At 34.2% G+C, this 27925-nt stretch overlaps 1 protein-coding gene across 23 annotated transcripts in view; it reads right to left on the bottom strand.

Annotated features, from left to right (window-relative positions):
• Positions 1-27925, bottom strand: part of TAF2 (TATA-box binding protein associated factor 2) — an 88149-nt gene that overhangs the window by 43080 nt on the left and 17144 nt on the right. For 21 of the 23 annotated variants that reach the window (XR_011493320.1, XR_011493318.1, XR_011493321.1 and 18 more), the window contains 13 exons: positions 26444-26675; positions 23891-24075; positions 22209-22322; positions 20908-21007; positions 18933-19018; positions 14774-14909; positions 13612-13766; positions 12819-12933; positions 12354-12463; positions 10730-10795; positions 8957-9209; positions 7417-7557; positions 3858-3968 (listed from right to left, as the gene is read on the bottom strand). Coding sequence is in view for 19 of the 23 variants with exons in the window: in XM_070481533.1 (XP_070337634.1) it covers positions 3858-3968; positions 7417-7557; positions 8957-9209; positions 10730-10795; positions 12354-12463; positions 12819-12933; positions 13612-13766; positions 14774-14909; positions 18933-19018; positions 20908-21007; positions 22209-22322; positions 23891-24075; positions 26444-26675 (1804 nt within the window). In the remaining 4 variants the exon portion in view is untranslated. The remainder of the gene's footprint in view (positions 1-3857; positions 3969-7416; positions 7558-8956; positions 9210-10729; positions 10796-12353; positions 12464-12818; positions 12934-13611; positions 13767-14773; positions 14910-18932; positions 19019-20907; positions 21008-22208; positions 22323-23890; positions 24076-26443; positions 26676-27925) is intronic. The other 2 variants (XM_070481536.1, XM_044743803.2) reach the window with 1 other exon arrangement.

Consider the following 27925-nt stretch of genomic DNA (forward strand, 5'->3'; position numbering starts at 1 on the left):
AGCAAAGAAAATGGAGGAGGAAATCACCAAAAAAAAAAGAAAATTTAATTCCTAAATCCATATCCCAGTCAATTCCCAAAGAAGCAATTTACTGAAAGGCAATCTGAGTGCGGTTTACTTAAACTCAGCAAATCAGATGCTCCAGCCTGGAAATCTGAACATGGAGCAAGCAAGTGAATTCTCTCAGCAGTGCTTGGCAGATGTTGTGCCACTCAAAGTGCCACGGGACGGAGCAGGGATACCTGCTCCCTTTTGACTTCCCTTGTGGAAGCAGAACCTCACAGCGACACACAATGACAGAGTCCCTAAACATTCTGACACTGGGCAGGAAATAAAATAAGGTATACAACAAACAAAAGAAACCAAAAACAAAAGTACTCCACAAGTGATCATTATGGACAAAGTTTTGTTTTCAGATCATTCTAATGATTGAAAAATTGATCTCTATAACTTCAGTTCCCTAGTCCTAATTCTTCCCTCTGACACCAGAGACAATGTTTATGGGGTTCTTCTTTTCACTATATTAATTTTATTTTAATGTTGTTGCATTTATCAATCTTTTCTTTTTTGGTTCCTAAGTTTTAGAAAGGCCATTTTCATTCAGGGATCATTCAAATTATGTTCATGGGTTTTCTTCAAGTATTTTTACAGTTTCATTGTTACCTCTGCTAACTACTTTACCAACAAAGCAAGAGCCATTTGTTTAACCGTTATTTCTGACCTAAGTATTCAGATCACAGAGTGAACTCAGAAATTAAAAATGAGTAGGAGGCATGGGTAAAGTAGGAAAACAAAAGATTTAACATTTACCCCTCAGACCACATCCAATTCTCATAAATACTATAATCCCAATGGAACAAGCTAGATTATCTGATCACCCCAAAGTTAAAAGAGATAAAGAAAAAATAATTTGTGGAATGCAATTGGGGGGAAGAGCAGCATTTAGTACAGCAAAAATTCTTACAAAAAACAAAAAAACTGACGGCATCACTATCAATGTATTGCAGCAAAGACTGATGTTTTTAACAACGATACCTTGGTGCCAGGAATAGTTCAACCCATGTTCTGCATACCTTATTTAAGAAGACAGAAGAATTTCATAAACCTATATATGATTTATTATAAATACGTTAATACATGAGTATGTATAAAAGATTTTCATATAAAATGGCTAATAACTAAACTTAAAAGGAATTAAATTTTAGTCTTCTTGAAAACCAAATCATCTAGAATATTGCATTTTAATGCTTCTGCCCAATTAATGAGATGTTAAAATTTTAAAAATATTTTGCCCCAAGTCCCAAAACTTCTTTTTGGCATTTAATGTTTTACATTCCTAATTTAATTTTACTTGTAGAATATCTGTCATTTGTTCTCATGTACTTTAAAAACTCTGTATCTATGCTGTGAACCTTTTTTTAAATGTGCTTAACCAAAGCCTTCAGAGACAAATCATTCATGGTTGGAAGTGAAGTACTCTAAAAACAAAGAAACAGATAAGCCAGCAAATGAAATACTCTTAGGCATCCACCCAATCACATCTTTTCTGCAAGTTTTAATTCATTAATCTATAAATCTTTAAATGACGACAAAATCTTTTTCTCCCATCCATAATTGTTAAGAGAGTAAGGTTTGACATCAGATAGATCTGGGTTTGTCTCCTGGCCTTGCCACGTATGTGACCTTAGGTAAATCTGTTAACCTTTATTAGCTTCTGTCTCCTCACATGGAAATTGAGATAATAATAGTATCTACCTCAGAGGTCTAATGAGCATCATATTAGATTATCCATGTTTTGGTACAGGCCATCGAATATGTAAAAAATTAGCCATTATTGTTACTGTTGCTATTATTATTTGCATTATTCTATCCTTAATATCTTCAGAGATTAAGATACAGTATAGCCTTAATTTACAGCAACTAACTGTAACAATTGATTAGAGTTCTCAAAATTAAAATGAGTCATATCGTTCCACAAAAACAATGAAGTGTAAAATTTAATAATTCATCAGTGTGCACCTCACAAAATCATAAATGATGACATGTATGATAGCATGGTGTACTAAAAAGATCACCACACGGATGGGTGGCAGGAGCTCACAGCATAATTCCCAGATTACATTTCCTGTGTAATTTTAGATTCTCAACCTCTGTGTTTTGCTTTCATTTGTCAAACAAGAGGTAACAGAAACCTCCAACTATGTAATAAGTAAGGTTTAAAGGAATTACGGTAAGTGAAATCACTTTGCAAAGTAGCAAGTAGGGGCCACTATGAGTTAAATTATATAAACCCTACCCAAAACAAGAAGATGGACATAAATCATTTGTCAAACTATTTCCCTATTCCATTTGAATATAATCTGATTTCACACCATCCCACATCCTAATCTTATATCTTCAAATATAAGAAATCCATGTGTAGAGGAAGAAATACTTTAAATGAAAGTCAAACAAACCAGCAGACTAGAAAGAATTTCATAAAAAATTTGTTAATGGTATTCACAGTTGGAAAGAAAAAGTGTATCAGCAATAACGTATTCTTTTAAAGCAATAATTTATTTATTCATTTATTTTTTGGTGAGGAAGACTGGCCCTGAGCTAACATCTGTTGCCAATCCTCCTCTTTTTGCTTGAGGAAGATTGTAGCTGAGCTAACATCTGTGGTAATCTTGCACTATCTTCTAAGTGGGATGCCGCCACAGCATGGCTTGATGAGTGGTGTGCAGGTCCACACCCAGGATCCAAACCTGAGAGCCCCAGGCCACCAAAGCAGAGCAGGCAAACTTAACCACTATGCCACTGGACCAGGCCCTTAAAGCACTAATTTTTTAAGGACTCTTTTTAGCTTAAATCATTTGAATTTATTCTACTCACTTAAAGTGAGGAGGAAAAGTCTGTCTTATTGATTTTCGTTACTTTGGTAACATTTTATTAAACTTTTCATGAATTCGACTTATCCTACCAGTTACATCTGTCTTTATATGTGCTGTTCCTTCTGCCTGGAATAATCTTCCTAGATTGGCCCTATTCATAGAGTAGGAAAATCCTATTATCTTTATGACTCAGTTTGAGGGTCACCTCTTACATACAAAATTTTGCTGGGTCTTTCTCTGTACACCCTTGGAAGAAGGCACTACGTTCTCTGAACTCCCCTAGAAAACTGTGTACACTTATCTCCACCATAGTAGTTATGAATGACTGTTAACTGTTTACTCATCTGATTTCCCCATTAGGGTGAATTCTTGAGGGCCCAGAATCGGACTGTGATATATAGCAGCTGTTCAACAGATGTCTAACGAAAACATGAAAGTCTGCATGGCATCTACCACCTCTTCTTTCTATTTACCATGGTACACTGCCTAGCTTAGTGTATATTCTTAAAAACATTTGCTGTTTGGTAGGATAACAAGTAAGGTGAAATAACTTTCAAAGCATGGCATTCCATATCTATTTGCTAAATAAATGAATAAACACATATAATGGTAAAAAAGAAAAAAATCAAACTCATCAATGAACGAATTATCCCAAGAGGGAACTGTTTTCTGGGTTTCACTTGGTAAAACAAAAAAAGGAACAAAAATAAAATCGGGCTGTGAGGCTTCACCAAAACAAGTTTTAGCTGACTTCCCCAAATCTGATGCACTATTATCTCCACATTACAATGCATATGAAGAACATTTAAAAACCAACTAGTCTTCATCCATTGGTTAATATAATAAATTATGTTTACATGTTTCTATCCCTAGAAATTTCAAGTACCATGAGCTCAACAATGGTTTTACAGTCTAAATATTTCTTTAAAAACAAAATATCACTGGGTAGTTTTATAATATTCATTATTCATTAAAGTATCTTACCTTATTTTTTCTGTTGTCATTGTATTTGATTAGGTCTAAAATAAATGTTAAGACTTCTTTGGGACAAAGGTTGTGAACATCTCTCAATAAAGCCATTGCAACTGGCATAGTCTACAAAAAAAGATTTTTTTAAAGCATTTTTAAGCATTTAAGCATTTTTAAGCATACTCTTTCATTACTGCAATTCATTGAAGTATATACAGAAAAAGGGTTACTCTGGGGCTGACATAGGTATCTGGACGGAGCCTAGCCCCTCTAACTCCTACTTTCTCCCACTGGGAACATGTCTCAAACATTCTAACAAAAGAGAAGAGCTGAGTAGAAAACCAGCGGGAGAGCTGCATAACTGAGTGCATGCTGTAGCCCATGTACCTTTGCCTTCATTTGTTAGAGCAAAGTGTATGTAACAGAAATTATAAAAATTCAGTTCTGTCTTTTACAGTGGAAAAGGTATGGATTTTTTTTTTTTTCTTAAAGATTTTATTTTTTCCTTTTTCTCTCCAAAGCCCCCCAGTACATAGTTGTGTATTCTTCGTTGTGGGTTCTTCTAGTTGTGGCATGTGGGACTCTGCCTCAGCGTGGTCTGATGAGCAGTGCCATGTCCGTGCCCAGGATTCGAACTAACGAAACACTGGGCCGCCTGCAGCGGAGCGCACGAACTTAACCACTCGGCCACGGGGCCAGCCCCCGAAAAGGTATGGATTTTAACATTAGATAGACTATTACTCAACTCCTACTCTACCAACTAACTAAGCTGGATTATTTTAGCTAGCTTCTTACTGAGCAGAAGAATAGTTTCCTCACAGCCATTTCTAGGATTAGATGATACAGTCATATGTCACTTAACAACAGGGATTCATTCTGAGAAACGCGTTGTTAGGGCAATTTCGTGTAACATGTTTGCACTCAATGTGCGAACACTGAGTGTCCTTCACAAACCTAGATGGTATAGCCTACTACACTCCTAGGCTATATAGTACTAATCTTACAGGACCACCGGCATACAGGCAGTCCATCAATGACCGAAAGGTCGTTATGCGGTGTATGACTATATAGTGGCTGGAGGCATGTGTCAGATAATAGAATTAAATCATCAGTCTGAGAAGACACTGATTCTCCAGTACCACCTCATCCTCAGCCTAAGGAAAAACGGTAAATTAGCTGAAATCTAGCCTTACCTTCCCCTTTCCAAACCTTCATAAGCAACTTTTCTCAAAGGGGTAGAAACCTGACTCACGCAGTGGTAACCTCTACCAGTAAAACAAAGCCATTTAAACTGGAGGCAGAACTACAAATGAATAGACGTGTTAGTCCCCAGTACATAAGGAGATTTGGACTATCCCCTCTTCTGGACTCCAAATAACCAGACCCTGTAAATTGGGGGACAAAAAAGAGGATGGCTTCTTTGCTTGCTTGAAGGACTAGAAACAAGAGGACAATCAGTGTTAATGCTGTAATACAACTAAGGGAAAGGCTCTTTTCCACAGAAATATCTGTCCTAGGCTGTTCTGTCCTTTTGGGACTCAAGTTTGATTCAGGCACTAACCTTCTCTCTCTTTCTTCTGCCACTAGAAGTATTATGTGAAAGGTGAACTGGTCTAAAAGCATTGATTTTCCAACTTTTTTGACTGCAACCCAAAGTAGGAAACATATTTACATCCTAGCCTAACACATACACACACACACAACTTAAATACAATGGGTACAAACTAAAACCAAAAACCTTACACCTATCCTCACTACACATGATGCATTCTGATACTGTCTATTGTTTTCTTTCACTTAAAAAGCAAACAAACTAAAAACTTTCAAATTGATTTCATGAGCCCCTCACTAACGGGTCACAAATCCCAACTTGAAAAACATTGACCTAAGGTATGTGGAAGCACAATGGCATAATAAAATATTGGGGGACATACTAGGTAGACACAGAAATTAACTTGCTTCCATACCATAAATTAGTGAAATGGCAAAAGCTGAGCAACACATATATGTTTAGCTCTTAAAAATGAAATAGGATGCCAACAACTTCTTCAATTACACCAATATTGCCTTTCCCCAAACCTGGATCATCCTGACTTTGTTATGCTGATAAAATTCACTATAAATATATCATGACTTCCACTCTCAGCAGGCATCTCAATGTTGCTGGGTAATCTTTTTACTCTTCTCTTTATGATATATAAATCTCACCTTGCCTAACATCCCCCTCAACATCTACCTTTTCACTTGCTTTCAATGTGCTTTCCATTTGCCTCAGAAAAAGGAGTGTTCTTATCTTTCCTAAAATTAACTTCCCAATTGTGTTCCACTCATTACTAATACCTTCAGAATTTGCTCCATCTTCTTTTATATATATATATTTTATATATATATACTTATTTTATATATATATATATTTTAAGATTGGCACCTGCACTACCATCCGTTGCCAATCTTTTTTTTTCTTTCTTTCTCTTCTTCTCCCTAAAGCCCCCCGGTATATAGTTGTGTATTCTAGTTGTTGAGTGCCTTTGGTTGTGCTATATGGGATGCTGCCTCAACATGACCTGATGAGCGGTGCCATGTCCGCGCCCAGGATCTGAACCTGCCAAACCCTGGGCTGCCAAAGCAGAGCGCGCGAACTTAACCACTAGGCCACGGGGCCAGTCCCCTTTTCTTATATTGACTTGCTCCCAGTTGAATATTTCATCTCTTCCTCTCTACTGGTTCCTTTCTCTGTGTCAAACATGCCTCATGTTTTTTCTCCCTCGATACAAAACAAAACAAACCCAAGATGTCTTTTTCTCAAGCCTGCTTTATCCTCAACATGTCTCCTTTCTCATACTCTTTAATACCAAAATCATGATAGACTAGGCTTCACTAGTTTTCTCTTCTTCAACATCACTCCTCCTTCTAGTTCAATCTAGTTAATCTAATTCCAGCCTTCATTATTATTAAATTACTCAAAAAATTTACAAACGCTTTCCGAATTGCCCAAACGCTGACCATCCTGTCATTCCCACATCCCTTCCTAAAACAATGACTCCATCATACCATCACTTTCTAAATTACTGTTTACAAAAGACTTACTATGTGATAAATATAGTGTTAAAACACTTCACATGCTTGATCTTAATTCCAAAAAAGATAAATTTTACAATTGAGTAAACTGAGGCTTAGAAGGTTAAGAAACTTGTCTTCATGAAAACTGCTAGTGAGTAGCAGAGCTGAGACTGAAACTACAGCTGTATGTTGTCCTGTCTCTGATTCAGATATGTTGATCACATTCTAGGACTGCCATCAGAAGGACTTACCCATACCTCCATCCGCTGTGTAACCAACCCAAAAGTCAAATTATCCATTTCTATTTACTTCAGTATTAAATCGCCTTTACAAACAGGTCATAAAATTAATGAACAATCACTTAAGTTTTGAAAAAAATTTTAGAAGCAAAAAAAGAACAAAGGCAAACCTTTTTATAAAAATATAAACATACCTATTATTTGAATAGTCCCCAAGTTAAACTGAGATAAATAGATAGTGGCATAAACAGAGACATTTAGAAAGTAAACTGTACCTTCTGAAGAAAATAACTTTGAAAGCTCATAAAGTTGTTTGTTTTCACAATGTTTGGGCAAGTTTTACAACAAAACATTCTAGTAAAGAGTGACTTCATGGCTGGTGGTCCTGTCCACGTGCTCACCATTGAATTTGCAATCTGCAAACAATTAGAAAACAAAGTAATTTCCATCACCACTGCAAACATATTTTAAAATAAATAAAACAGATTTCTAAAAGTTATCAATACAACTGGATTAGTCTTCAACGATTTCAATTTTCAGAAATTTAATACATTTTGGCCTTTCATTATCATTTCCAAGGAAATATACAAACTCACACCCCCCAAAAAAATTCTTATGTGCACTTATTATTTTCTATAAGTTAATTTCTGAACGGGAATACTCTTTTATGTGTTAAGACAACATCTTTGCAAAAGGCTTCTATTCTGAACAAGCTTGTCTTTGTCAATTTAGGCAGACATAATTCTATTTAAAATTTATCAAATAGAAGCATCACCATGGATTTTAAATAAGGTTTTTCAATCTACCCCAACTGAAAAACAAGCCAAGCACAATGCTACCATTGAAGTCTGTAACAATGTTTTACAAAAAAACCTTATCTTGCTACTGATATTTTTAGTGTATACAAAAATCATGTCTCAAAAGAAGGAAATTATAATTAACTTTAAATAACATAGTCTAATTTTATGGATCTGCTAGGGATTTAGCATGCAAGAATCACAAAGATCTTTATAGAAGCAATGAAAGTATATCCTTAGCAGAGGATTATCAAACATTCATGTTTTCCCTCAAGTATCTGGAATCTAATTACTCACTAATTACCATAAAAGATAAAACAAATCTAAACCACTATAATCTGAGGAAATGGTGGACAAATGGATTTAGCAGTGAGGAACACAAGAGAGTCACTAAATGGGAATGAACCTATTATCAAGATGCTCTTTAAATACCTGGATACCAGTATTTCTGGCCAAATTTTTGTCTGCATTTTTCTGCTTTTCATTTGTTCTACCTTCAGTTTTTTTGCATCTAAAGAAAAATATTTAGTTTTCTTAATAAATTAACTTCTCTAGCATGTTAAATTATAGAACCTATCATCTTAAATTACACATCACTAATATTGATTACTCAGCCCAAACTAACATGAAATAATCACCACAGCGAGACAATTAAGACAAAATGCTTTCACGTACTATAATGTAAACATCTCTCAAACCAAGGAATTTCTTATCAAATACATTCTTTGCTTTAAAAACGTGACTGGCAATTCAATAAAATGGCGAGAAATTCTCTTTGGTTTGAAAAATTTCACTTTTCAGTTTGATAATCAGAAAAATTTAGTGCGTATCTATGTTCAGACCAAAACATGTTTCTTTCCAATCAGTCTTATTAAAAGCATTTGGTAAAAGCTTTCAAAGGACCAGCTACTAAGTAAAATTAAAGATTATGGAGAATCTTAACTTATCTTCAGAGATTTTTTTTTTTAACTCATCTTCAGTAGTCATTTTGTTTTCCTTCTACCATACAAAATCTCACCTTTGCAAGGCAGAAGCAAGCTGCCATTCTTACTCGGTAGAAACACTGCTCTTGTTCTAATATGTCAGTGAGTGCAAGCCGAGATGCCGGAGTAGGGAACTTTTCCAAGGCCAAAATGGACTCCTGCTGTGCAACAACATCCCTCTCATAGCGGAGCTGATACTGCCACATAAAATCAGCTTGCTCAAATTCTACTTTCCTCAATACTGCCATATCTGGGTCTATCCTTATCCACAGCAAAGGAGAATCAGCGCTGAAAGAAAATATGATTTTCTTTGTTATTTATTTTTCCAATTTTAGAGATTTATAAAATAAAAACAAAGCATTTATTAACCAGATTCTCTTCTACATGTAGTATTCAAGACTGCATGGAGTTTTACTGCACTCATTTTTTTTTAATCACACTGGCAACTTTCTCATTATGTTTAATATACTTCAATTTTCTCACAATGTCTAATCTGTATCAATGTTGCTGGAAAGATCTCCAAGGATAAGAAGATAATTGTCACAAAGAAATTGCATCTGAAAGTATTAATTTGTGTTTCTGATTTGTGATTAGTGATGTGAAAAAGGAGAATGAGACCAAATGTCTTTATTTCACTTCCTACAGCCTAATAATTGATTGTGGCTATAAATGCCACTCTTTATTGAAAATCAATCTTTGACTAAAAAAGGAATTCATTTATTTTACTAAATCAGTTTGTTTAATTAATACTTTTTTTTAAATGCTAGACTTATGATAACCCCTACAAATGGCAAGTTCTGTAGTAGTTTGGAAGCACATCACAAATTTATCCTCACATACTTCTCAAAGCAATAAGCACAGTTTTAAAAACCTAGTCTATGTCAACACTTTCATCAAAAGACCATCACCTGAAATATTAATTCAATTCAACAAATACTACTGGGCACTTACTATAGGCAAGTTACTTGATATGGAAAAATTATATAAATGACATATAAATAGTAGTGACAATTTGGCAACCAAGTTACTAAATAATTTCAGATGTTTTCTAAAGAACATACAGACAGGATAGACAAAACACAGTTTGAACTATATTATATTTAAAAATGAAACACTGTCAATCAATAAATATTACCACATAAAACTTAGAAAGTGATATTTAAACTGTGTTTTGCAAACACAGGGAGCTCAAAGTGCCCTAGAGCCTTGTCAAAAGACAAACAGAGTCAACATCACCTGGGAGCTCATTAGAAATGCAAACTCTCAGGACCCACCAGTAAAGTGCTGGATCAAAGATTGTATTTTAAGAAGATGCCCAAGTGACTGACATGCATGTTACAGTTTGAGAAGCACTGCTCCACAGGCCACCAGGGGAGCAAGAAAGCTACTTAAGCCAAGGCTGTGCCCAGTCCAACCATCCTGTATTTCCTCCTATTTTCACCTGGGCCAGGCTAGATTTACTTTTCTCTCTTTGACTATGATTTTATGTAAGATTTGTTTTTTGGGGGGGTTTTTGGCTGAGAAGATTCACCCTGGGCTAACATCTGTGGCCAGTCTTCCTCTATTTTGTATGTGGGTTGCAGCCACAGCATGGTTGACAAGTGGTGTAGATCCATACCAGGGAATTGAACCCGGGGCCACTGAAGTGGAGCGTGCTGAACTTAACCACTACGCCACTGGGCCAGCCCCCTCAAAAGTTTTTTTAAAAGCACAAATTTCAGGACATTTACATAGTTTTAGATATGCATGACAAGACAAATGAGAAGGCAGAAAAGTATTATATCCTTAAACTTAAGTAACTAACTTACTCCATTGCAGAAAGATCCATGTCAACTTCTTCTCCATTCATCAGTGGAATTTTTTTCTTTTTATTCCTATATTTAAGGAAAAATAAGTTTCAAAACTGTGAGATTTCCAATTCTGAAAGGACATAAAGAGCAGCTAAAGTATCAAATTAAGGACTTTATGCAAGACTGAAAGATATCTTAAGGAAAAAGGGATGGTAAATATAACGGAATTTAAATACAACACAATCTGTATTTTGAAGCAGAAGGGAATGAAGTGAATGATATTAAAATGTTTTCCTGATCAAAGTTTAACAAAAAAGCAGAAATATATAATTAAATGTCAACTGAAAACAGAAACAGTCCCAACAACAGGTAGCTGCAGTTTTATATAGAAAAGATAAGAGATCTATCAATAAAGAAATCCTTTACAAAAAAATGAAAAAATAGCCAGGCCTGAAATGAGACATGCATAACTCTGAACTGTGTGCTGTATATGCAAGGTGCTATCCTACATGAAATAAAGCAAACGATTAATAAAACATCTTAACAGTATTAATACGTACAATTAATTACTATGCACAAGACTTAAGCCAAAACAAAAGCAATTGCTTCCATGCAAATTACTCTTGAATCATAAAATCTACTGGATAACACACTAAAAACCTAGGCAAGGACAAATAAAAATAAGAACAGAGAAGAGTCTACCTGTGTTCCTCATATCAAAGAATACCCAAACAATATACTGTTATTACAGAGGAAAAAAACTGAGGAAATGTTAGGAAAAGAGTAGCAATCAGATGTTCCCAATTTCAAAGATGGAGAGGATACAAAAAAAGGGGAGATTTCATTCTCAACTAAGAAAGAATTTTCTCAGAAGAATGATTCCAGGGAGAGTTCAGAATCAAGTTCTCTGAAGGCCATCAAAATCAACTGACTTTCTCATGTGTACGAGAACACCTAAACGTAGTCATGAGTATACGACTTCCGTTCCTGAAATTGTGATATTAGTCCACATTCCTCCAGCATAGCACAGAAACGTTCTAATTTTTCAATATTTAGAGTACACACTAACGGCTGAGTTAAAAAAGAGTGGTAAAGGAAAAATATATTAATAAAAGTGAATTGCTGGACGATTTTAAAGTAAACTGGCAATTTGCCTTTGAAAGACATCAATAATGTTCATGTAGGGGCACGGTGATATATAGAAAAGGGAGAAAGATACTTAGCAAAGAAGATGCAGGGCGTTTCATGACATGTGTACTCAGCTCCTTCTTTTATATTCAATGATCATTTTCTCAATATTCCTGTAGGTATTAATCCAACAAGACAGAATCTAAGCTATTTGCCTTGAACTGTTCCTGGCTCCCAAAAGTTAAAACTTCTATCCCACTGCTCCTACAAAATAAGGCTTCTCAAACCTAAATTTTAAAATTATTTGATTCTAAAGATAAAAATGTCATCAAGAACAGAAAGCAAAGAATGTTTGGTAATACTAACAAAGTAAAATAGAAAAAAAAGATACTAGATAATATATTCTCTACATAAAAAATGAGGTATACAATAGGATTTTTATCTTGGCATTTTAATCTATGAGACTTACAGTTTAACTACAAACTTCAGTTTATCGTTATAAATCAATGCCTACCTTCTGCTTTTGGAATGGCAGGGTATATCATGTTTAAGGCTGTTTTCTTCAATCTGCAATGTATGATTAAAGGATCCATCTAACTCCTGCACTGTCACTTTAAGTGGTCCCTATAAAAAGAAACAAACTATTCAAAGATAGGCTGGAAAAATACCAATATATATTATTATGTGCACAGGTATATATATCAAGATATAAAATAATACTATACAAATTGTGTATCTGGAGACACACACAGAAAGGCAGCTGGTGCCAAAGGAGAGGAGAATTGGGAGAATGTGTGTCCCCTGAAATCTCCATTTGTAACCCCTTTTCCCTTCATTGACACTTGGCGTTTTCTCAGTTTCATTCTTTGCAAACAAAATCTCATTAACAAAATTTCTAAGTAGTTCCCCAGTCTGAAGCCCTTTGTATACTGAAATTGGGGAAAAAGGAGTGCCAATGTCATTTTGGAAAAAAACTTACCACATATTTCTGAGTTCCGGGAGATGTATAATCTTGTTTTATTTCCAATTCTAAAACATTTCGTTTTCTATTAAATGCAAAACTTCCATAAAACTTCACCACTCCACTCTGATCTCTGAAGAATCGTAAAGGAATTTCTGTATATGGAAATGAGTATACACTAAATGAAATAAATTATTCATTATGGTAAGTAATAATTTTTAAATGCATCCCCATCAATCAAAGGTTGAGAGCATACTTCATTGTACACCAGGTGGCAAACCACTCAAAATTCTTGTGAAAATGTTTCTCCAGATTTAGAACAAAATTCTGAAACATTAAATTTGTGTTTTGAAAGAAGTAAAACCACTCTAGTGGGTTATTAATACAACAGTGTTCTGAAATGAAAAAAATGTAAAAGTTGAAAAGTTCCAAGATACCACTCAAGTTGTGCCAACCTCTAACCACATCTAAAAGTCACTAGACCAGTACATCCTACAAGTAATCCTACAGGCCTATCTGGTGGATTATTTACCTTCCCCACCATCAAGCCTATTGCCTTATTCACACACACAAAAGAGTACTTCAAAATATGCCAAATTTTACAAATATAGAGGTATGTGTGTGTATCTCAGTAATTAGTAGGCACCTTAGAGGAAATGATTTATAGTTCTCGGTTATTTCTCCTATTATTTAGCAATTTAAATAGTTTTTACCTCCTTTCATCCCCCAAATCCCTCTTCTTCCTCCTTCCCCTTACTCAACTACCTTACTCCCTTCCCCCTCTTTGTTGAACTGCTATTGAAAAGGATACACCCACTGCTTTATTAAAGGCTGGATGTCTTTGCCAGAGACATTTGAGATGGATTTTAAAAACCCAGATGTAGAAACCAACATCTGACTCCACATATGTGACTGGAACTTCTGAGATGAAGCAGTACTAGCCAAACTCAGCAGTTTATTGAAAACCTGTAACGATAAAAGTGTCATTCAGCAAGTTCATATAATGTATTATATATTGCCTTCAATTCTGTACTAAACCCATATTGCATTATAATTTTATTATACTCAATTATAGAGACAATTTCCTATCTTACTACACAGATTGTTCTATTTAAAGACTATGAGAAGTAGAAATATGCAAAGACTTAAACAGAACATAAAACCATTCATCCTATAAACATAATTGAACTTTAATGATGTACTAGCAAAATAACGAATACTGTATTTATTAAGAATTATAATAATAATAATATATAATACTTAAAATTTATTGTGCTATGAGCTTTACATAGAAACTAAACATGATTTATAAAATTGAGAATACTTATGAGGATTTATAGCATCCTAAAAAGTTGACTCGCTTTTTAGGAACCATCTCTCATTTAATATTTCTCTTCTTTACTCGAAAGGTAAGACGAAACACAGAAGGATTAAAGAAACTTAATTTTAGGACAAACTTAAAATGCTTTTTAAAGAAGATTATTAAAAAGCTATTTTTCACTCACCTCTAAGAATGTTGTTGATGGGGAAAAAAATAGGCGAACATTTATAATACATCTGGTTTCTACTACCTCAACTACTATGTCAACTACTTACACCAGGACTTGCTTAAAATATATGGCAGAATTTACCAACAGCAAAAATAAACATCTTTTAGATAGGTTTGCTTTTTCCTATTGAAACATTTCTAAACAGCATTTCATCCTTAATATTCTAAATAATACCAAACACAAAATCATGTGCATAAATTTTATCTTAATAATCCTGCACTAAGTACTGACATCCATTCTACATCTGAGGAAACACAAACAAAAAGTACAGGTACTCAACGGGAAAATGCTAATTAGTAACAGAACTCCAGCTATAAACCCAGATGCTCTAACTCCTATTCTACAGAACAGGATTCAGATTATACACATATAGAACAGATCATTTTTTACAGTTATTGTTAAGTTCTTAACTTTAATACTTACTTGTAGCATAAATTCCATACTGATTCTATTTTCAATCAATCTCATCACAAGGTGAGCTTTACACTGAAACATAGTGTAGTATTCCCAGGAGAGTGTATGTGGATGCTTTATTGAAAAGTGTAGATGGGATGCTGGGCTAAAAAAAATACAAATTTAATTACTATAACAAATTTAGATATTAAGTAAGCAATAAATGTCATAACCACATCAAGCTAATAAATCAAAAACTTCACAGGAATACCTCAGCAATTCTAAGCGTAATAAAGACTAGAAAATATCTAAAACTACGCTTAACTGGAAGGAAATTTTGAAGTTTTAAGAAATGACAGAAAGCATAATCTGAATAAATGGAAATACATGTCAAGCTCCTAGTCAGGATGAGACAATAATGTAAACAGTTCAATTCTCTCCAAAATTCATCAATACAATCAATGCAATTCCAATCAATATCCCACAGCAAAAGCTTGCACAAAAAACATTCAAGATGGACACATATCTAAAACAAAAACAATAACAAAAAGTACTAGAAGAAAATAAAGGAAAAGATTTCTTTTCATAGTTTTGGGATGGGAAAAATCTTCCTAAAGAAAAATATAAAATCCAGAGGACATAAAGACCAGATTGGCTAGGTAAAAATTAAAAATTTCGACATGATAAAAGAGATCAGTTCATTAAAAGAAAGGTACAGTCTAGTAGAAAATATTTACAACATATACGAACATTTAAAATGTTTACAATTTTTCACTATTTCAAATAATGCTATAATAAATATCTTTTTATACATGTGCAAGTATTTCTCTATGACAAACACCTAGAAGTAGAATTTCTATATGATAACATACCTAAATGAACAATTGTTGAATCTAAAATTTATCCATTTTAAATTTTGATTGGTACTAGCAAATTACTCTTCAAAATCACTGTACCAAATTATATTCTCACAATCAATGTATAAGAATAATCATTACATCTCCCTAAAAACATGGCATATTGAAATTTAAAATATTTGTTAATTCAACGTTTGAAAAATTATCTTTATATTTCCCTTATTACTTCTGAGCTTTATGAACTTAAGCGCTTTAGCAATGGAGAATAATATGGAAAAGGTTAAATAAGTTTCAGGCTATAATGGAATACTGTATAGCTCTTAAATGGAACAAAGTAAATTTATGTAGCGTCACAAAGAATGCTTGCCAAAATATATAGATATGGCTAATTTTTTAAAAAAGAAAAGTATATGGTAATATGCACATTAGTGAACTACATTTTGTAAATGCCATACACACATAAATAAAGGCAAAGAAAAGACAAAAGGTCTGGATGACAATTTACCAAATTAATAATCATGGTTATCTCCAAGGAGAGGAACTGGTTGGGGTGAGGAGCTGTAAAAGAGGGCTAAAAAGGATCTTTCACTTTTTTACTCCACATGCTTCTACATTGTCTTGTTTGGAACTTCTTCAAAAAGCATGTATTCACAGGGCTGGCCTGGTGGCACAGCGGTTTAGTATGCACGTTCCGGTTCAGCAGCCCGGGGTTCACTGGTTCGGATCCTGGGTGTGGACATGGCACTGCTTGGCAAGCCATGCTGTAGTAGGCGTCCCACATATAAAGTAGAGGAAGATGGGCACGGATGTTAGCTCAGGGCCAGTCTTGCTCAGCAAAAGGAGGAGGATTGGCAGTAGTTAGCTCAGGGCTAATCTGCTAATCTTCCTCCAAAAAAAAAAAAAGCATGTATCCATGTGCTGCTTTCATATATAAGTTTTAAAATTAAACATATAACAAGAACTAAGCAAATGGGCAGAACCAAGGTAAAAGCATTTAGTGCAAATAATATTTACATACAATGAGAATGCTCTAATTATATGCTGGGAAACTGCCATACAGCAGGAAGTCAGGAGAAGAAGGCAAAGGAACCAACATTTATTGTGTACTATGTATGAAGCTTTGTCTCAAGTAATCCTCACAATCAACCTGGTTAAGATGAATCATCACTGTCATTTTACACATTAAAACACACACACACACACTCAGAAAGGTTATGCAATTTTCTTAGATCACCAAAATTAATAACAATAAAAATCCAAGTTTATCTACAAAACAACACCCCACTAATTGGGAAAAAATATTCACAAGTTATTTATCCGACGAACGGTTAATCTCCATAATATACAAAGAACTCACACAACTCAACAATAAAAAATCAAACAACCCAATTACAAAATGGGCAGGGGACACGAACAGACATTTCTCCAAAGAAGATATACGGGTGGCCAATAGACACATGAAAAGATGCTCATCATCACTAATCATCAGGGAAATGCAAATCAAAACTACACTAAGATATCACCTTACACCTGTTAGAATGGCAAAAATATCCAAAACCAAGAGTGACAAATGTTGGAGAGGCTGTGGAGAAAAGGGAACCCTCATACACTATTGGTGGGAATGCAAACTGGTGCAGCCACTATGGAAAACAGTATGGAGATTCCTCAAAAAGTTAAGAATAGAAATACCTTATGATGCAGCCACCCCACTACTGGGTATCTATCCTAAGAACCTGAAATCAGCAAGTCCAAAAGTTCCATGCACCCCTATGTTCATCGCAGCATTATTCACAATAGCCAAGTCATGGAACCAACCTAAGTGCCCAGCAACTGATGATTGGATAAAGAAGATGTGGTGTGTGTGTGTGTGTATATATACACATACAATGGAATACTACTCAGCCATAAAAAAGGACAAAGTCATCTCATTCACAACAACATGGATTGACCTTGAGGGTATTATGTTGAGTGAAATAAGCCAGACAGAGAAAGACGAACTCTGTATGACTCCACTCATAGGTGGTAGTTAACATACAGACAAAGAGAACTGATAGGTGGTTGCCAGGGGAAAGGGGGGTGGGGGGAGGGCACTAGGGGTGAAGTGGTGTACCTACAACATGACTAATAATGATGTACAACTGTAATTTCACAAGGATGTTAACTTTTATAACCTAAATTAAAAAAAAAAAGAAAAAACAAATCCATCCAAAAAAACCCCCAAGTTTATCTAACACTAAATTCCTACGATTTCCCACTGACTTAATCTTGTCTCAGGGGCCATGATACAACAAAGAAAGGCTTCAAGGTTCTAAACCTTTGTTGTGCTTTTAGACACTTGGGCAGTCTGGTTAAATGGGCTCCATCTGAGAAAGTGCTCTAAATGCACAAAATAAAATATACTGGGTTACAAAGGAAACCAATTATAATGAAATACAGTTACCAAAATACAAAAAAATAATATATGTGCTAGTTTATTAATGCATTAAACAATAAGATCTAGAACTGGTCTACTGCCGTAATTTTGAGGTAGTGATGACTGCAAAGACTATTTCAAGATATCTGCTAACAATTATAATGTGACAGGAAAATATCCATGGTTTCTACTGTTGACAAAGTCACAGCACTAACTTTTGCCTACATTCATATTTAAAGGAAATGTAAAATTTCAGTTAATGGTTAGTGAAAATACAGAAAAATTTTCCCATCCATTCAATCCCTATGCCCTTAGGGGATCTGCAGACCCCAGAACAAGTAAGAATCCCTGCTAGTACCATTGTTGTGTTATAAGTGGCTGTCTCATTTACAGCAACTTGCTAAAAACAAAAAGAGACTAAGCGAAAGAGAGAAGGGAAGGAAGGTGAGAAAGAAAGAAAAGGAAAGAAGGAAAGAGTAATTAAATAAGTATCTAGGTAGGTGACCATTCAGATAAACAGGTATAGGTAAGATGTCTTGATGCTGAAACTATCTACTGAGACTTAAAAAAATAATCAGTAGTACATAAACAAAATACTTGTTTCCACTATTTTTAAGCTTTTATGAGAATAGTACAATATAGTAGCATTAGGATATTTAACATGGAAAAGAGAAAAGCCTTATATATTTGAGTCTTTTTTTAACATTTAAATCCATTTATAGTCATCGCATTTAATAAACACAGTAAAGTAACAAAAGGAGTAATGAGAATATTACCAGGGTTTGTGGCCTCAATATTACTACATACTGTTATTACTACTTTCTTGGCCTGTGTGGGCCTCAATACACATACAAATGATCCGAAAAGAGTGATCTCACAAAACAAGGTTTACACTATCATCTCTGAACAATAAACATACTTATCCTTCTCTTTTCCTCCACCAAATATGGGATGTAGTAAAACTCCACCAGTTTTTAGTTCATACACCACTATTTTGTCCAGTTCCTAAAAAAAGGTGGAAAAATAGGAGTCAGTGAAAATATTTTTACATATCAAATTTTAGAAGTGAACTGTGATTTCTCATTTCCTAAAATCAGAATGTAAATTTCCTAAAAAATAAACGAAATGTATCAGGAGAGTAGTTTGCATTCTTATAGATGTAAAGCAGACTATACAGATGCCTGAATGACAAGAGCCAAAAAGCCTTCTCTACTTTGTGACTTCAGGGCTGGCCAGTAGCCTGGCAACTTTTCCTAATGGCTCTTCCCATCCTCTCTGACCTATGTTTCAAGTCTATTTCTTCTTTCTCTATATTTTGCTTCTGGTGGAGGATTTAGGCAAGTAAAAAGATACAGAGATAAAATTATGTCAGGAATCTACCATTTTAAAACCTCTCCAGTCTTCCCTAACATGACATAGATCAAAGTAAAAAAAAAAAGTTTAAGTGAAAAAAAGACAACACAACTGTGTTGGAAACTCATGACTAGTTTAAATAACATACCAGCAGTACATAGAAGTGGTAAAAATCATAGTGAAGTGGTTAAAAGCCAGGCTTGAATCCTAGCTCTACTACTTATTAACAATATAACTTTGGCCTAATAACTTAACCTCTCTGTGCCTCAATTTTCTCACCTGTAAAATGGGGATAATAACAGGGTAGTGAAGAGGGTTAAGAGGGTTAATATTTATAAAATGTTTATAACATTGCCCAAAACATTATAAGTGCTATATGTTATCTTTCCCCATTAATTAATAGTTTTGGAAATGAAGAATGAACTCTTCCAGTTCTAGATGTATGAATTCTTTCACAGTTCTAGATGTTTGAAATCTTTTCCAATTACCTTTTGGCTTACTTTAGAGTTTAGGTTTGGATGATGAAGATACACAAAATGAGAAAAGGGGAAGATGGAGGGGTCTACTTAATGAGGATATTAAAGGCTGAAATTTTTCCACCTGAGAAGGAAGCAGCTAAGCATGATATGATTAAAATGTATATGTATCTGAACACAAAGGGCTAGGCAAAATACAGGTTGACTTTCTCTTTTTGGTCAAATCTTTAAAAAATAGGAAAAAGATGTGACAATGACAGAGAACATAAATACACTGAAGACTAGCCAGCACATAATAAGCACTAACTACGTACAAGGCACCATGCACATCACATGTGTGATGTCTCACAATTCCTGTCCATGGTGTAGATACTACCACTCTTACACAGATAAGGCTTGGAAAAAATAACCAAAATCACAAACCTTGTAAATGTATGAGGCAGATGGAAAAGCAATCTGACTCCAGAATCTGGGTTCTAAGTCTAAACAGATTTAGGAAGCAGAAAATTACATTAAAAATGACTACTATGGGGGCCGGTGGCATAGTGGTGAAGTTCACATACTCCGCTTTGGCAGCGTAGGTTTCTCAGGTGCAGATCCCGGGCACGGACCTAGCACCAGTCATCAAGCCACGCTGTGGTGGCAGCCCACATAAAACAGAGGAGGGTTGGCACAGATGTTAGCTCAGTGGCAATCTTCCTCAAGCAAAAAGAGGAAGACTGGAAACAGATGTTAGTTCAGGGCCAATCTTCCTCACACACACATGACTACTATGAGGAGCTGGGACATATCTAACAACTAACTTGATATTTAAGGAGCTTAAACATTCTCCTCCTCAGCAAAAAAGTCTTTGGAGGCCAACAAAGACAATGGAAACTAGATAAAACAGACTATTAGACTTTCTCTGTAAAGCGATTCTCACTTTGCTGGGAAAAATTAGAAACTTTCAAATGACAATAAGTATTTTACAATTATTAAAAATAAAGGACACGCAACTTGGAAGTCAGGAGAATACTAACATATCTTATTGACTTGTAAGTGGATAATGGATCTAGCTATTTTTACCTCTTTAATCCAATGGCGGTATTCGTTAACACCGAAAGTTTTTTTCATCCAAAGTCCATAAATATAGCCTGAAATTCCCTTCAGTACCCATTCATCAGACCTAAGCGAAAAGTCAAAACATAAACTTTGAATCATAAAAATTCCTCAGATAAGCCCAAAGAGGCTAACAGAGGAAGCATAGTATGTTCTTCTCTGCCTTCTTAAATTACTTGGTTTTCTCACTTCCTCCAACTAAGTTCTACTTGTTCTTTCATTATATCTGCTTCACATCTGGCTTCACTTTTAATTATAAGACTGCTTTACAATCTTATTTCAAGCATAATGTACCTACGTTTGTGTTCTGTTCTGGCAGTGCTGCATCCTTCCTGCCCAACTCTGTTCATTACTGTCTGCTTTTAAGGAAATACTTGCCCATAGCCAGGACTGTACTGCTCAATTTTTAAAGTCCATATTCTATTACTGCCAATTCCGTGCATAATTATCAGTGGAACTGCAAGACCTAAAGTTTAATTACTTATTTTTTGGTTTCTCAAGAAGAAAGGCAATCAACACCACTCATTCATTTATTCATTAGTATATTTATCAATTCAGTCATTCAAACATTTTGCCTAACGTTCCAGGCACTATTCTTTAAGAAAACTGCGTAATTCTAGGAAAATTACAAAGCAAGAGGCCTTACCCTCTGCCGTCTCCCCTCTAACAAGAAAGAAAAATAAACCAAGATTCATCTATCACATATAGCACAGAATGGTAACAATTATAAATTACAAATCATAATCTCAAGAAGTTTCATCTATTTCTTCAAATTCACCTCAAGTTAACCAAAGAGGAAAGAAAATAAAAAGTGTTCTCTCTCTCATCTTTGAAGAAAATTAGTACAAGGCTAAGCACTAGCAAGAAAATTCCTACATCACTATTATAGAGGACCATTATTTTGCCTTAAACATTATCTTGAACATGACCAATTACACTGAACATTGATGTTAGAATCAAACTATAATTTTCTGTATATTCAAATCCTTATACCCGTAGTATTTATTCAGTTTTTTTAAGAAATTGTTGCTATCAAAATTCTTATCTTATTCTTATTGCAAATTGTGGAACTGTGTATACTGAACTCACGGCCAAAAATCTTGGATGAAATTTATACTCATTATTTTTCTTTAAATATATATAAACTAGTGTCTTTTAAATTAACTACATGCAGTTAGGACAAAGGTCAGCTTACACTGTCGGAAAAAAAGAAAAATAACCCTTCTGTATTCTTTTTCTCAGTTGTTGTAAACCCTGAAATTACTCACCAAGACATTCTGGATATGAAACATCCAAAAAACTGCTGGGCCAAGGACTGGGCTAAACACCTTCTGGTCAAAGGTGTCTCATCTATAATCATGGCGCTGTGTAACAGATTTGTGCTGCAATTGAAAAGAAGAGCCAGCTAATTATAACTGAGAAATAAACAATTATTCAGCCAAAATAAAATAACCACACTTTTTTTTTATTGTAGTAACACTGGATTATAACATTATATAGCTTTCAGATATACATTGTAATATATTTCGAATTCTGTGTAGCTTACATCATGTTCACCACCCAAAAATTAATTATAGTCTCTCACCACACGTGAGCCTAATTTGCGCTTTTGCTCTCTCCCCTCCCCCCTTCCCCTCTGGTAACCACCAATCCAATCTCTGTTGCTATGTGTTTGTTTGTTGTTGTTTTTATCTTCTACTTATGAGTGAGATCATATGATATTTGACTTTCTCCCTCTGACTTATTTCACTTAGCATAACACCCTCAAGGTCTATCCATGTTGTCACAAATGGCTGGATGTGATCATTTCTTATGGCTGAGTAGTATTCCATTGTGTACATATACCACATCTTCTTTAACCATTCATCCCTTGATGGGCACCTAGGTTGCTTCCAAGTCTTGGCTATTGTGAATAATGCTGTGATGAACATAGAGGTGCATGTATCTTTATGCATTTGTGTTTTCAAGTTCTTTGGATAAATACCCAGCAGTGCAATAGCTGGATCATATGGTAGATCTATTCTTAATTTTCTGAGGATACTCCATAATAACCACACTTTCAAAATAATGGAATTCAAGTTAGACACAAAAGAGAAAAACCAAAATATTCTCTCAAAGAGCTTTCACAACTTTTCCAATTTTAGGTGAAATCCACAATCTTAATTGCTTAAAGCAAGCAATGCAATGTTTCCTATTGATTTCTATGGAAAATATAAATATCTCTTTTTGGGGTTAGGGGAAAACATCACTAATCAGAAACTGATATATTAATCAGAAACTGATCCTCCTATGAAGGGCTCTTGTAATTTCAAAATTCTTTTCCTAATAATAACTATTAATTTTTTGTGCTCTATTATTTCCTTTCAAATATACTGACCAACTGGATCCTGGTAACAACATTCTGGAGAATGCAGTAGCATATAATTATTGCCATCTTACAGATGAGAAAATTTAGGCCCAGAAAAGATAAATAATTGATCTCAAGACATAAAGCTTCTAAATTTGGAACTTTTCAAGGAATGAAAGAAAGAAGGGAGGGAAATAAAGAGGGCAAAAAAAGAAAATAAAGCTTTCCTTTTTTTTTACAAACAAATTTCTGACAACAGCAATAAATTTTTAAATTGTGCTAGGAAAAAAACCCCACTAGATATCCACATAACTTGCATGTTTTTTTAAAAATGCATATGCAGAAAAGAGACTAAAAGAAATATGTAAAATATTAGTATCAGTTAATTTCAGATGAAAATAATGAGTCTTACGGGTTATTTTGAACTTTTCTTCATTATGTTTTCCTACATTTTTAAATTTTAAAAATACTAGGTTTTCTACAAAGCCAACCATATCTAAAGGGAAAAAGTTCAGAACATATCTTAAAATTGATCATAACATAAATAACCTGTCTTCACATCAAACCCTAATATAAGCATTTCAAATTTGAAGAGATACCGACCTAAAAATGCTCATGGAAGCATAAGCAGCCACTTCAACATAAGCCTCATCAATGAAGACAGTCTTAAAACAGGAGTATGGATATCGACACGTAAGAATTTCTTCATAAAATTCAAAAACTTCATGAAGATATGACGTGGTATGTTTAAGCAAGGGAAGAAGTTGAGGTAAACAAAAATGAGTAACCTAGAAATAAAAAGCAGGGAAGATCATTAAATGAAGGAGTTAACTTGAATATTTTGAATTTCCTAAATATCTCAATTATAAAGCTTCATATAAATCCTTTTTTTTTTCTTTTTACAAATTCATGGCACTGAAAGAAAATGCTAGCGTGGAATTAGTGACTACTTTTACTTACTACAAAAGATTCATTGTCCTTAAAAATTAAATTCTTAAGGATTGCAAGTCTGTGAAATAGTTAGATCCAATGAAAATACAACTTTGGTTCCAAAGCAAACAAAAATTTTTTCTCCATAGGTACACCAAACAAAAAAGATCTAAATTTCCAAGACTTACTGTAAATCTACCTTGGCATCATAAATATCTAACCTAGTGAACACTGCAAGTCAGAGTACTATCCTAACATCAATGTAAATCATACTATCTTCACTACATAGAAAGAACAATTACCGCAGTCCTCCTTTAATATTTCAACGACATAGTGAAAGCTGCAGGGAAGCTTACTGGTAATGCCGGCAATAGAAATGGTCTTTCTGATTTCCTTACAACATTACATCCCACCTTGGACACAGACACTCAAATATCACATACTGTTTCATTGTCCCATATTATGATTCTCTGCCAAATGAATGGCAGCAATAATGACAAATCACTCTTACTAGAATGACCCAGTAAGGTTTCATGCAGGAGACTGAATTTGAGCTAATCTTTGTGAATTGGACAAAAATTTGATAGGCAGGGACAGGAAAAAGATATCCCAAATAGAGTCAAAGCTAGGAAGAAATAGAGTATGCTCAGCAAAATCCAAGTAAACTATATTGAATATAACAAACATAAGTAGTAAAGTAATGGGGAAAAAAGCTAGAAATACTAATTAATTCGGGTCAAATTCCAGAAGATCTTGAAAACCATGCTAAAGAGTTCTGATCACTACAGGATTGTGGAGGCAAGGAAAGTTATTAATGCATCATAAAAATTATTCTTCTAACAGCCTTAGGAAAGAAAAGATTAGAGACTACCATAAGTGAACAATGAACATCTATGTATTATTAATGGTCAGGGCCCAAACTGTATTACAATTAGCACTCCTCTTGGTACACAAACAAAAAATAAATTAATATTCATCAAAGAAAAGATCTGCTTTTAGACAAATCTACATGATGGCAAATCTACTGATAATGCAGTAAAAACTACTTATTTGAGATAGAGAAAGACTAAGTCATGGGTTCTAAGTATTCAAGAAAAATGCTTCTTGACTATCATTTACCTTTCTCCCATCCAATGGCACAAAGTAGGAAAAAAAATTCTTCCAAATACAAAGTAGATACTAACCAAATGTTGAATTTAAAGTTGATCATTTACCAAAAATAATAAAATTCACAGCCAATCTTATCAGTGAATACACTTTTAAGAGTCATTGTCAAGACAGCAAAAATACCACCATTCATAAAATATCTTGAATATTTTGCATGAGTGATTTTATAAATCCTGTAAATTTCAGGAAAGAAATTAGAATAACAGACTGGAGCGCTCACTGACAGTCTAAACACAGCTGCCATCAATTTTTGCTTGTTTTTTTGAAACAAACACAAATTTTTGAAAGAAACACTGTTGAGATATACCTGGTCACAATATAAGCTTTATATTAAAAAAAGAAAAACTAAAAACTAAACCTAGTAAAATTGAAAACATAAAGGACTAAGAGTAAATGAGAAGAGGTTCATTCAAATGTTAAAGATGTACAGGAGCCAAGAGGATCAATAACCAACGAATCCCTTTCTAACCACCAGAAGTCTCATGCCTGGGGAGGCCTAAAAGCACTATTTGGACTATGAATTGATATATGATTTGTGGCAAGATAAGGGAAGGGAGGAAACCAAAAAAAGCCTTCACGAGTGTGTTGACCAGAATTTCAACCTTGTCTCAGCCTTTTCTCTTGTCCTCTGTATATGCTGAAGTGAGAACAAATCTTGCTCTTTAATTCTGAGATTACAATATTTCAGATTCCAGAGATGGAATCTCTGAGACTATAACATTCATAAACATATGCTGAACAAAATGATGACATTAATAATGAACAGAATTAGTTACAGCAATCAACCTATACTCTAATCAAAGTATACTGGAAGATCTTTTGGACTGCTAAGCCCTTTGTTGAAAAAAATCTGAAATTTTAATAAGAAAATATTTTGAAAGGAATTCATTCAAGAATTCAAATCATTCAATATATCAGATAAGGAAATCTTTTCTCTCCAGTGATATTTTTGATAGTTGAAAGAAGAGTTAAGAAAAACTTAGTATTCCATTAATATCCCTCTTTTTATCAAAGCGTGAAAGGGTGGGAAGAGAGAAGGAGCAAGAAGCTACAATTTACCTCATGCATATATGGATCTACAAGTATTTCAAAAGGTCCAATGGCCAAGGAGATATTTGATGCAGCTGTTGGAATGGTAAGCATGTAATGGAAGGTCTTCTTCCTCATATCATGTGTGTACACTGTCTCCACCAAATCTCCATTGGAAACAGCCACCATTGCAGCATCTACTGTAAATTCTAATTTCCATGTACATAATTCTGAGTATGAATCAACACATGGGAACCAAAATCTAGAAAAAAGACCAACAGTACAGAAAATACGTTGAAAGTATAACCTACACTGCTCTCCTCACAGATAAGGTATTTTAACATTTATAGAATATGTACAAAAAGAAACTAGTTATTTGCCTGCTGAAGCTTTTTTTTACTGTGCAACTTGAAAGAATTTGAATAAAGATAGAAACCTGTCTCCAAATATTATTTGGCAATATTAAGAAAATATACCATGTGGTGCCTCCAGTTCAAATCCCAAAAAGTAAGACATTCTTAGTTTCCAATATTTAAATTAAAAATAATTTTCACTTGTCTATTCACATTAGCCACTTTTTACATAGCACTCATTTCCAGAAACTAAAAAAGCTTATAATAAAGCTTTAAAAAACACAATATTCAGGACCTATTCAATAAGTCAGTAAAGTGCTTTTCTGGAATATGTGATACATTATACAAAATCAAACAGTGCTGGTAAATAAAGCCAGTCATAAAATTTCTATTCAACCTTCTATCAACTCAGCTCAGGTTTTATGATGTGCCAGGGTCTGTACTTGGTACCAAAACATAAATAAGTAGAAGACAGCATCCCTGGCTTGGAGGAGTTAATAATCTGAGTAGTATTAATAATAATTTGAAGAGAGTATGCATATTATAAAATAATATTTCAATAACATGTAGTGAACTATAGAGCTATGAGAATGAACTATAATTACAAACAACAATGAAAGTAAATCCCACTACCACAGTGTTGAATACAAAAGCCAGATATAAAAAGCATAATGCATACGCTTCCATTTATAAAGTTTAAAAACAGGTGTACTTAATCCATAGTATTTTATAAATCAGGATAGTGGTTACCCTTGGGCAGGAGGATATTAGGTGGGTAAGTAGCAAATGGAAGTGGGTGGAAGAAAGAATTCTGTGATGCTGGTAATGTTTTTCTTTATGTGACTGTGAACTACATGAGTTTGTTCACTTGTGAAAATTTATTGAACTTTCTATTTACAATTTATGTAATTTCCTGATGTTGTTTTACTTCAACATAAAGTTAAAAAAATAAGAGAAAACTGAGATGATTTTAGGAGAGAACAGAGGGAAGACATAGGATTGAGGAGGAATAACTAATGCAACAAGATTCAGAAGAGGTAAAAGAAGCTTGGGGATCAAGCTCATATTTCTTATTTTATACTAAATACACGTATTGCATACATAGAGGAAAAAGTGCAATTTAAAAATGAAATTAACTGCAATATATAAGAATTAATAA

This window comes from Equus asinus, chromosome 12 (genome assembly GCF_041296235.1).
Source record: "Equus asinus isolate D_3611 breed Donkey chromosome 12, EquAss-T2T_v2, whole genome shotgun sequence".
NCBI lineage: Eukaryota > Metazoa > Chordata > Mammalia > Perissodactyla > Equidae > Equus > Equus asinus.